General features: G+C 46.8%; 4 protein-coding genes across 4 annotated transcripts; 3 read left to right on the forward strand and 1 right to left on the reverse strand.

The window, feature by feature from the left end:
* Positions 1-1372: 1372 nt before the first annotated feature.
* Positions 1373-2522, forward strand: BDR25DRAFT_358095 (uncharacterized protein; the record flags this gene model as incomplete). The annotated part of the gene is made up of 6 exons (XM_033695886.1): positions 1373-1523; positions 1566-1974; positions 2022-2096; positions 2139-2204; positions 2250-2385; positions 2424-2522. 6 exons carry the CDS (start codon positions 1373-1375, stop codon positions 2520-2522), a joined length of 936 nt encoding a protein of 311 aa, XP_033544667.1.
* Positions 2523-2834: 312 nt separating this feature from the next.
* Positions 2835-3752, reverse strand: BDR25DRAFT_233160 (acetylxylan esteras-like protein 1 precursor; the record flags this gene model as incomplete). The annotated part of the gene is made up of 1 exon (XM_033685430.1): positions 2835-3752. One exon carries the CDS (start codon positions 3750-3752, stop codon positions 2835-2837), a length of 918 nt encoding a protein of 305 aa, XP_033544668.1.
* A 143-nt stretch (positions 3753-3895) lies between these two features.
* BDR25DRAFT_358097 (uncharacterized protein) lies at positions 3896-7794 on the forward strand (the record flags this gene model as incomplete). The annotated part of the gene is made up of 25 exons (XM_033695887.1): positions 3896-3926; positions 3966-4149; positions 4216-4276; positions 4313-4541; positions 4585-4684; positions 4732-4745; positions 4799-4833; positions 4885-5096; positions 5128-5161; positions 5194-5254; positions 5322-5357; positions 5392-5416; positions 5458-5542; positions 5581-5729; positions 5768-5931; positions 5978-6237; positions 6287-6397; positions 6441-6807; positions 6862-7006; positions 7058-7140; positions 7182-7248; positions 7288-7379; positions 7425-7440; positions 7496-7525; positions 7557-7794. 25 exons carry the CDS (start codon positions 3896-3898, stop codon positions 7792-7794), a joined length of 2829 nt encoding a protein of 942 aa, XP_033544669.1.
* BDR25DRAFT_395042 (alpha/beta-hydrolase) lies at positions 7668-8942 on the forward strand (the record flags this gene model as incomplete). Its single annotated transcript, XM_033698347.1, has 2 exons — positions 7668-8786; positions 8848-8942. Exons 1-2 carry the CDS (start codon positions 7820-7822, stop codon positions 8940-8942), a joined length of 1062 nt encoding a protein of 353 aa, XP_033544670.1. The 5' UTR covers positions 7668-7819.
* Positions 8943-10752: the final 1810 nt, after the last annotated feature.

A 10752-nucleotide genomic window follows, 5' to 3' on the forward strand; every position in this document is an offset into this window, starting at 1 on the left:
AGACACAAGGCATGAGGGAAGCTGATCAAGCTCGAGATTACAGTTCTGGCCTTTCGAATTTTGATGGAATCCTTGTCGTGCAGTTTTCGGTGTGCTCTATGGTAAGGGTATGCAAAAGATTTCACGAGTACGAGAGCACTCAGAACGGATTACAGCAGGCCCATATCTCGAATGGATGTGGAGCATGCTGCTCACGACTTATAACGGTTAGCTCTATCTGTTGTGGCTGGCGATAACTCCTTCAAAGAGTGAGAGACTGTATGGGTATGCAGTTTAGCCTCGTAATAGAATTGCTTGCCAAGAGCAAAATGTCGCGAGGATGAAAGTTGAAGTCGATGGCGGGGCTGAAATACGAATGGAGATCAGCTTGGCCGCTGAGGCTACACCGTTTGTGGCGCTGAAGGCTGGTCTGAAAGTTTTCCGTAAGCAAAACTCCTGGATGGTTAAATATAAACTACTGAATAGAAATTTCAAAGCGATTTTGCATGTCAAGGACGTGATCTCTGTGGGAGAGTGTGAGAGGACGTTTCCGAGGGGGATTTGCCAGGCTCTCAGCCGGCGCCTTTTCACAAGCTGAGAGCAATCACCGCGCAGCTTGTCTCGCCGACTTGAAAGGGATGGATGGTTGTCTTGATGCATGTTGCTCAGACATTGGAAATGCCAAGTCTTCTTCCGCAAAGCCGTGCATTTAGCGTATGCAAAAATCGACGGGATTCTTGGCGCTCTGCGAGATTTGCACTCCTCCCCGTCTGAGTTCCTAGGTATAACAACGACGCAATTTCAATCTATAAGGGTCCTATAGTATTATCTCTCTTGTATGTAGAATCTTTTGCTGCCTTTTTTTTTAATTAATATTGCGTACTTGCTAGGATATAAGATGGTTTTTATTCTGCTCTTCTAAGTTTTTGAGGGCTCCCGTAATAGTCTTGGCATGCAAAAATAGACGGAATTCTTGGCGTTTTTGCTGAAATTTTCAAATTAGCTTTTTATAACAACATCCCTTTCTAATATAGAATATAGACATTAATATTATATAGAGAAGAGCTTATAGAGCTAGGTGCACGTTATTATTAAGAAATACCTTTGCGTTGCTGAGATATTAAAGAAAATGTGTTGGGGGGAAACGCAAATCTCCAAATCTCGCAGAGCGCCAAGAGTTCCGTCGATTTTTGCATACGCTAAATGGGTGGTATCATCCCAGCAGGCTTCAAACTAGCCCAGAAGATGTACGGGAAACTTCTTCAGCAACTGAATACCAACTTCCACGATCGACGATGACTTCCACTCGAATAGTTTGATGCCGAAGATGAATGTTATCAACATATGTTACGTTTGATGTCATTGGTTTGGCAGAAAAATGAAGCAAGAGATCATGCGACAGGCACAAGAACGTGGGGTAGGTAAACCATTGGAAGTGCCTCAGCTGAGGCGGCCTGCCTTTCTCAACAACTTCAAATATCTGTGGTGGAAATTGTCAAGCTCCTACTCCATTTACCCTTCCCTTGGCTCAATCATCGTTTCAAGTAGCGAGTAAGAGTCAATGGATCCGATCTGAATTGTCTCAGTCCTAAGCGCGTGCGCGAGTTTGGGCTACAAATGCCTCAGCCTTTCCAGGACCTTGACTGAGCTTGCAGAAAGATACAAGCAGTCTAGGCTCTCAATTCTGTCTATTGCCCAGGAATGCATAACAACCAGACTGGCTTGGTCTCTCATTGAGCGCTGGGCCGCGGAAAATTCTGGGAGCTTTGCGGATTACGACGATGTCCACGAAACAATACAGTCCACCCTCCATGCCGGCGTCCTGATCATGTCTGCTCTGGAGAGCGACCTGATGAGTTTGCAGAAGCCTTCAAATTCACAAAGTTTCTTGTGGGGGACCAAGATTGTCTGGAACGAACACGTGTTTCGACAACACCTTGATCGCATGAGAGGGCTAGTTACATCCCTCACCCTTCTCCTGGATACTTTAAAGCTGTAAGCGAACCCCTTTTCAGAGGTGAATTTGCTTCTGACAGAGAAAGCCCAACTTCCTGTGACGGGGTCCCACTTCTCTTGCCCAAACAGATTGTATTCCAGGATGTCAGTCAGAGCGTGCGGTCCATTGTTCCCTCCCGTTAATCCTGGATGTCAGGGACAAGAGCAAGCATGGATGAGCGCGAAAGTCTTGATCTTCGATACATTCCGTTTAGCTTCGAGAATGAATTGTTTTCTTCTTATGTATACAAGCGCTGTTTCAGGGTGCCCCGGAGACCTCGCCGATTTTCGACCCTACTTACGTATACTGTTTGCAAGGAGGAAGATGTCGGAGTTCCAATCCAGATTTCCGAGCACAGAATCCCCGAAGCAGCAGCGAAAATGCGAAGGGAAAGCAAGCTCTCTCAAGATGTCTCACTATTAATACTGGATCCTCCGTCCAAGACTAGCATGGATGTCGGGGCTACGTTGGCCAAAGAATCAGTTACATCACAAAAGATCGTAAAGACTGCTACTCCTCGCGTGCCGCCCAGCCCGAGAATTGGTGAAAGGGTAGTTGGGACTCGGGCGTTAAAATGTGGTGGGAACGAATATATCCCTCGAGGAGGTACATTTGCTATCCCAACTATCGAGAGAAAGAGCAGCAGGCGCCGCAGAACACTGGCAGTTCAAAGTTTCGAATTTGAATTCGCATGAGGTTGAAATAGACCTGGGTCTTTCCTTATACCTGTCCGAATAGCTTTTATTTCCATACTCATCCCGTGCCCCAGAACTAGGGCAATACTCTAAGCGTGCGAAGAAAGTAAACCTGATTTGTGTCGTATGGCTAATACTGTACATGTACCTCATCAGTGTTTCTCTTACTTGTCACTTTTCCTTGAATAGCATGCGTCCTCTTTACATTTTAGATCAAACCAGTTCATCACAACATCTGCCTGATTCGGAATATCATGACTGACTCCCGCTGCTTCATACGCCTCGAATCTCTTCCCATACTTATACTTCGTCCAACCTGGCAAAGGCGTATCCTTCGTTGTTTCAGTTGGCGTAGTGCTCACTCCAAACACGCCCGTCCATTCCTTGATCTCTTCCTTTAGATTTTGGGGATACAACACTGTATCTGCGGTCCCATGGAAAACCTGCAACTTGGGTCGGAAGCCCTTATACCCTGGGTATGCGTTCTTGACCATGTCTGCCCACTCTGTCCCATTCTTGATAATCTTTCCAGTAGCGCAAGCATCGTTCCAGACATCAAATCCATTTCCTGCAAAACAACCAAAAGCGACACCAGCCCATGCGCTTCCGGCCGCGAAGACATCTGGATATGATCCGAGCAGGACATTCGTCATCATCGCGCCCGAGCTCGTCCCAGTTACAAACACCCTGTCCTTGTCACCACCGTACTTATCCAACGTCCACCGCACCATAGATACGATTCCTAGTGCATCACCTCCGCCATTATGAGTTAACGATTGGTTGCTGCTGACATCCCAGCATTTATCAACGGTGTTGGGAGAATCTGGATAGATGGAAATGAAGCCGTATGTATCTCCGAGAGAAGCGTAAGGGCGACCATTGAAAGCATCTTGAGCAGACCCGTGACACCAGTGAGGTACAACCATAATCGGCGGTTTCGCCGCTAGCGTTTTGGGGACATAGATGTACATGGAGACATTCCGGGGGTTGGGACCGAAGTCTTTGACTTGAGTGAGGTTGGATGAAAGGGCAGACGCAATTGTTGCTACGCCAAGTAGCACAAAAAAAGAAGAAAGATGCATGTTGGGTGCTATGAGAAAGAGGGGAATGTAGAGCGAGAAGTGCGATTTGCATCAATTTGTAGGCCCGAATCTCTCGGATCTAGCCGTCCTTTATCCACATTCCGCGAACATTCCATTTTCTATTATATATGAAGATCTAGTCTATGACCCGGTTCAGAAAAACGGTTGTTCCTGGTACCAGGCGCAACCACTGCGCTCTCGCGTAATAAAGAGCACGTCAGGCGTATTTCAAATTCGGCTATTCCACTTTTGACACGGAGGTACGTTGGGTAGATGAAACCGGGATTGTGAATATGGATCTTTATACTACTACTCAGATTCGCCTACACAAGATGATGATTCGGTGGGAGGTGGGGATATTCTTCCGCTCTCTTCAAAAATTTATCCGAAAGAAAAGGTGTTTAGAAGGAGCTGTCCTTACAAGTAATTTATTATCATGTTTACTTTGGAACATGCGCTCTAGAGGTAGATTCGAAAATGAGATACTTCCTAATTCTTGGTCACAGGAACACCAGTTGAGATTAGTTGAGATTGAATGGTGCCTTCCCAATTTGGACTAGCGCAAGAAGGAAGGGCCGGGACAAGAGATTTCGGTCCCCACACTTCTTCCACCCTCAACACCCTGTTGTCCTTGCAGTTCATCAAGGGATGGACTTCCTTTACTCGCTAGATTCTATTATTTCCATGCGCGAGCTATTCCTCATAGCCGACTCCTCCTCCTTCTTGATATCGAGGCTAGGGTAATGAATCAGTACGACTTTCGTGACTGCTTGGTAGCGAATAGTACCCGTGCTCATAAATAGCTGTATGAAAGCCCCGGAAACGGGACGAGTATGGCGTCAAGATGCTGTCGGGTGCCTTCCATTACAGGGCATCCAGGAGTGCCGCTTCATGACCGCATTTAAGGCTCTCATTCTAGCACTTTGGGTCTTGTCGTGTTCTGTATAGGCGAGGCGCAAAAGAACAATCCACACGGTAGGACTAGTTTCAGCCGTTAATGTAAGCCTTAATCCATTCTATATTTATGTTTGGTCCAATCTCCGTAGTTGTAAGACCAGTGCCCACTTCTGACTCGGGTCTCGTAAGGCACCCCTAATACTTCCCCTCTCTAACCCGAAAGAATGTCAGATAGTACCATACACCGCGGTCCGGGCCAAGAAGACTTTCTGAAGGAGGCCACCATCTGGAGTACACTTGCAGACCTTCCGCGAGCCCCTTGTCTCAAAAAGACAGTCAAGAGAGGGATCGCCCGGACTTGCATAAGCTATATGATTACTCACGGTTGACAATAACGGATACCTCATCTCGACGCCCATGGGGCAGCAATTGTACGTGTGCTCACAAGTGACTTGCGCAGATTCCTTTGACCCTCAAGATTGGTGGGAATTCACCAGCCGCATAGTTCGTCGGTAAGTCGTAGCTTCCCAAAAATATCTCTTAGATCACCACTACGAATATGATTCAATACTACGTCGGGTATGGTGAAGGGGGGAGCTGTACTTGTGACGTTGAGAAGCTTAAGAGCCCCTCCTAGGACTGACACAAAATGGTGGAACTCTGCGACGTTAGCGATAACATTGTGCTCTTCGCCCCGCTTGAAAGCCAGTAATCGGAATTGATCCAGGTGTTCTCCGCCCAGCGCAGGCAGACTATGCAGATGCTTGGTCGGCATACGGTAATCTTAGCGCTTGCGGTTCCCACGTAGTCAAGTCCTATTAGGCCAAGTGAAGAAGTTACTTGAGACTGGCCTCGCGAAACAATACTCGGTTCATACCCTACAAATTCCCAGCGTGGAGATGCCTTAGCTCTTGGCTATCGCAAGGAATAGTATTCAGTTGATAGGGGGGTTTCGCCAGAGGAAGAAGCGTTGCGAAACCTTCTCCCCCAGCTCGGTTGGCGAAATGATGGGACTCAGATGCTGCACATATTGGGAGCACGGTTTGCAGATTGGGAATTCCTTTCTTACCTACTGTTCGAGTGCCGAAGTGCTACTTTACTTGACCACAATGTGATAGATATCAGAGCCAGTCGAAGCAGAGCGGACCCAAGCGCGCAGCATGTGTGTTTTGTGCGATATGGCTTCCAGCCTGTGGAGCCTCTGAAAATCTTGCTGTGTTTCCAATGCTGCAACAAAAGAATCAAGTCCCTAGGGCAATTTCCCAGTCTGCGCTCGGATTACGTGGATCTCAGGTAGCAACATGCTGTAGAATAGTGAATCGTGTGAGCTGGCGGCGATATAAAGGTACGTCCGCCTGCGCACCAATCAGCGGCCCGGGTCCTGCCTAAACAACAATCGCCTCGCAATCCAGATAAGGTCATCAACCATTCGATCAATACCATTCGCTGGCTCACTTGCGGTGTCACGCCCTCTTCCGCGCTTCGTACGGCTTGGGCGACGCTCATTTCCTGGTACGTGGATTCTCCAGGTGTAACACTTGGAGCTGTTATGTCGTGTTATCAAGCTCCCGTACCAGGAATCGAGGACGTGGCAGGTCCTACCATTGCCACTGCCCCCTCCGAATCCTGATCCGCAGAACCGTCGACGAACTGTTGCATCAAGTACAAGGACAGGCGATGGAGATGATTCCGTTCGAGCAGTACGGCTTGCAGCATGTTCGTCAAATCAGTCAGGAGACCAAATATGCGTGTGGCTTCCAGACACTTTTGTTGGTACATCCATGAGTCCAGGAAAGCATAGTTGAGAGCCTGGTCCTTGAAGACGGTCTAGATGACCAAGAAACGGGTTCTGGCTCAGAGAACACATATGCCATGATGCTTACCTACCAAACATGGGAGTCAAAGTTGGAAATGCAGCTGAGCTTTGACTTGACCGTTGTCCAAAAAGAAGCTGCAGTACAGCTCCTTCATCAACTGGAGCATATATTAGGTCAAATCGCCTCTGTTGGTAGACCGACAAACATAGGCGATCTCAGCAGAGTCAGCGAGCGTGACCTGCATGACGTATGGAAATGGAATGCAGCAATGCCGGAGAGCATTGACCTCAAGAAGGGTTTGTTCATTGGTGAGGCACTCAAAGCTAGTGGTGTCGCCAAAGGTGTCGAGGTCTACAATACACATAGGCCTGCAGCATGCACTGTCACGAGCACAGTTGAGAAAGTCCGAAGAGGGGAGCCTGATATCAGAGTTGGTGACCCCGGTATCGGCAAAGGTACTGGCGCGTTGGTTTGGGTAGTCCCACCTCGTGCGCCTGACAAGTTGGCTGCCATCGGAACCATAGGAGAGTTGTGGATTGGGTGACCGATTGTGGATGCAGGCTATCTGAATAATCCCGAGAAGACAGCCAGTGCATTTGTCGAGGACCCCAAATGGCTATTGAATGGAATTCCTGGGCGAGGGCCTAGTCCCCGTGGACGACTCTACAGGACAGGTGATTTGGTCTACTACAACCCTGATGGGCGTGCACATTAGTCATGATCGGCAACGTAATTGCGAGTGAAGGTGAGGTATTCTGGATGGTTAGCGACTCTCGTGGTGCGTGCCTATCTACAGCTAGAGGAGTGGCAGGTAACTATAGCTGGCCTGGTGGTCCGTCAATCCGGCCTTCGTATACTCCGTACACCACTCTAATAGAGCAAGATGCGCTGCATCGTCATCCACATCCAAATGGTCATGACATAGATACATGTATCACAGGCTAATTCCTCAAACAAGTCAAGGTACCTGATACGTAAAGCGATGTTTAAATCAACAACAATTGTTCGCTTAACGTGATACCACGGTAGGCAACGCAAACTAAACACGAAATCACGAATGTGGGACACGTGACATCGCGTGCCAACCCAGGCAGGTACGACCCACAAGGCCGTCAGGGCTTATGGGCCAGGCGGCAACGCTAAGGATGTATTATATCCAGATGAAGCGCCACCTGGCGATCCTCTTAGGCTCCTCCCTCTTAGAGACTCTCTGCCCCTCCATCACTTTACCCCTCCATCACTCTGCCACTTCATACCGCGATATATTGCAACTAGTTGTAAAAGCCTTGAATATCACACCCCACTCATCAGAAATATACAACCCTTAAGAATTCATAAAACCATCACCCCACAATGGCCTCCTCAACCCTCCCTTCGAACGGCCACCTCGTCAACATCGGCACTCACTCTCTAGCTCTCTATACTTACGGCCCAGAGCCTAGCAGCTCCAAAGATCCCGTCGTACTATTTATCTCGGGTGTGGCAAGCGATGCCCTCAACTGGCAAGCCGTGGTGCGGCTGTTGGGTCCCTCGCTGCGAAGCTACACTTACGACCGTTCCGGCTATCACAACTCGGAGTCCTCGCCGCTTGCTCCCTCGGCCGAGAACGTTGCTCTGGAGCTCTCCCTTCTGATCGAAAAGGCGCCCATTCCGAACCCTCTGATCCTTGTGGGGCACTCCTGGGCCGGCGTGCTCACGCAAGAGTACATCGCCCTAAAGGGAACTGACCAAATCGCTGGTCTGGTGCTTGTGGATGCCAACCATGAGACAGCGCCACTGGTGATGGACGTGAACGATCCAATTCTCTGGACTGTTGCCGCGGGGGTTGAACCATACTCTGCTTGGGGCGTGGAAGCAGAGCACAAGTTGACGCAGGAGGAGTGGGGCGCGTTCAGGGCGGCAGAAACAACCGAGAAGTTCAAGCTGATTGAGTGCAAGGAGGGGTTTGAGAACTACATGCCAAGTTTCGAGACGCTGCGGAGTAAGGAGCTGAGTAAAAAGCAGCCACTGGTTGGAGACAAACCGGTTTATGTGATTGGGGGCACACGAAGCAGGGATTGGAGTGGATTGTACAAGGCGGGCGTTGCTAAAGGTAACGGGACCGAGGAGCAGAGGAGCCATGTGAGAGAGTTGATCAAGACGGTCGATGCGAAGAATGAGGGTCTCATGAAGGAATTCTTGAAACTCTCTACGAAGAGCGAGCTTGTTTTCGCCTCCGAGAGTGGACACTTTGTCCAGATGACTCAGCCGGAAATTGTTGTTGATGGAGTGAAATGGGTTCTAGATAACTTACCAGCATCTTCTTTATTGCGGAGAATAAGTAACATTAACACTTAGCACTCGAATCTATGGGTAACATGTATGTGAACAATGGTGGAAAGAAGCTACGTCCAGGGCTTCCAACGGGCCGTACTACAGTCCGTACAAAGTGAACCGTAACGGTCACGTGTTCAGTATGAACGTACCAAGCTTATGAGCCGCACTGTATGTTTAATAATGCCCTGGGTACAGTACGTAACACAAGGTATATTACCCTTTTAAGAAGTTTTTATAGTAATTCTAAAAAAGTAGCAGGGCTCTAGTAAGCAGTAGGCTTATAAAAAGTGTTAGAGGTTTTTAGGAACTCTAATTTGCTAAAAGTTTTATAAGAACTACATTGCAAGGCAATTATACACTGTTAACAGTGTAAGCTTATAGTGCAGATTTAACATTTCTAGAGAAGCAGAGTGTGGGGCATATATACTATTTTCCTCGCGAATCAACTGTTGGTTGATTATTCGTACCTTTTTAGTTGTAATAGCGGAGTGGTGAAGAGACCCGCCCTTATACAGAGTAAGGTAATCCGCGTCTAGCTCTATTATTAGTGTTATAAGTAAGGCTCTTAAGGCGCTGCAAAGATAGTAGATGGCTATGACTATATTATATAACACCTATTAAGAGATTATAAGGTTAATTTTAATAGAAAGCTCTTAATTAATAGTGTATTGCTACTGTAGCATCTATAGAAGGTAGCTAGAGGAGTAGTAGGTTTATTGCAGGGGTTATCTTATACTCTGTAGCAGGAGAGTTCTCTCCGCAGTGCCTTAATTAACTACTAAAGACAAAACAGCCTATCTTATCTTTGTTAAGATTGCTCTTGATTTACTTAATATTCTAGCTACTAGTCGCAAGTGCAAGAGGTGTTTTAGTGCAGCTAGTAGCACATTAACTAATGATTAAACCTTACTAGAAAGTGTAATAATTAGGATTCTTTAACTCTAGAAGAACTTTCTACAGTATAAAGCAGTAAATAGTAAGCCTTTAAACCTCTCTGCTTTTATTACTAGAAATAATTAGCTATTTTATAGCTAATTAGACCTTAATTTTATCTCTTTATAAACTTACAATCTTAGCTATTTTCACTAGAGTACAGCGTACTTTAATTAAATTGTACTACTTGTACCTAAAATCGTCCAACCGTACAGTACTACCCCTCGTTGGAAGCGCTAGCTACGTCAGATACAGACCTATAAAACCGTTAAGATCTTGTGATGGCTAGTCCTTGCATAATTCAGAATTCCAAGAAACGCCTACAACTCCAAATCTCACAAGGCTATAGAAACAGAATGTAGTGGACAAGTAAGAAGTCTGGAGACTGGCGGATAGGGGCGCATTAGACAGGATACAAGACACATAAAGGAAGCGTGTGATTACTCAAGTAACAGAATAGAAACGGACCGTTTCTATTCTCTTTTCAAGTGCATTTGAAATTCCCTACAATCTTTTAATTCTTATTCTACCAAAAATTTTCTCCCTTCCTTGCTCAATGCACAATGTGAAGATGGAGAACTTCTACGGATTCGAGAATTGCCTTTGCACTGATAGGCAACCCCATACTAGTGGTAGCCACTAGAGGATGAGGTTGAAGCTAACGAAGAACCGCTGACTCCTGGGCCTTCTAGCAGTAGCAATGCGGATAGGTACGACGAAATCCACTTTTATTAGCAGAGCTTGCTCTGCTTATTATATTCGGGTTTGCAGAACGAAAAGTTTAGCAGAATCTCCTCTTTTGGACGCGCTAGTTAGTCAGAATTTCTTCGGATAAACCCCAGTAACGCTGTTTCTCTGTCAGCTTATGTGTTTCTTATATTCTTTTTTAAAAAAAATGTATACCTAATGTAAGTGCACCTTTATGCTAATTTGCATGCAGTTTGCTCCAGCATGCGTTGTGTAAAACATATTTAAATTATGGTTAGTTGCGTCTGTTCCACCTCTCTAGCCACATCGGTGTCTCGGGGATTGGCATC

Source organism: Lindgomyces ingoldianus (assembly GCF_010093535.1).
Source record: "Lindgomyces ingoldianus strain ATCC 200398 unplaced genomic scaffold BDR25scaffold_27, whole genome shotgun sequence".
NCBI classification, from domain to species: Eukaryota; Fungi; Ascomycota; class Dothideomycetes; order Pleosporales; family Lindgomycetaceae; genus Lindgomyces; species Lindgomyces ingoldianus.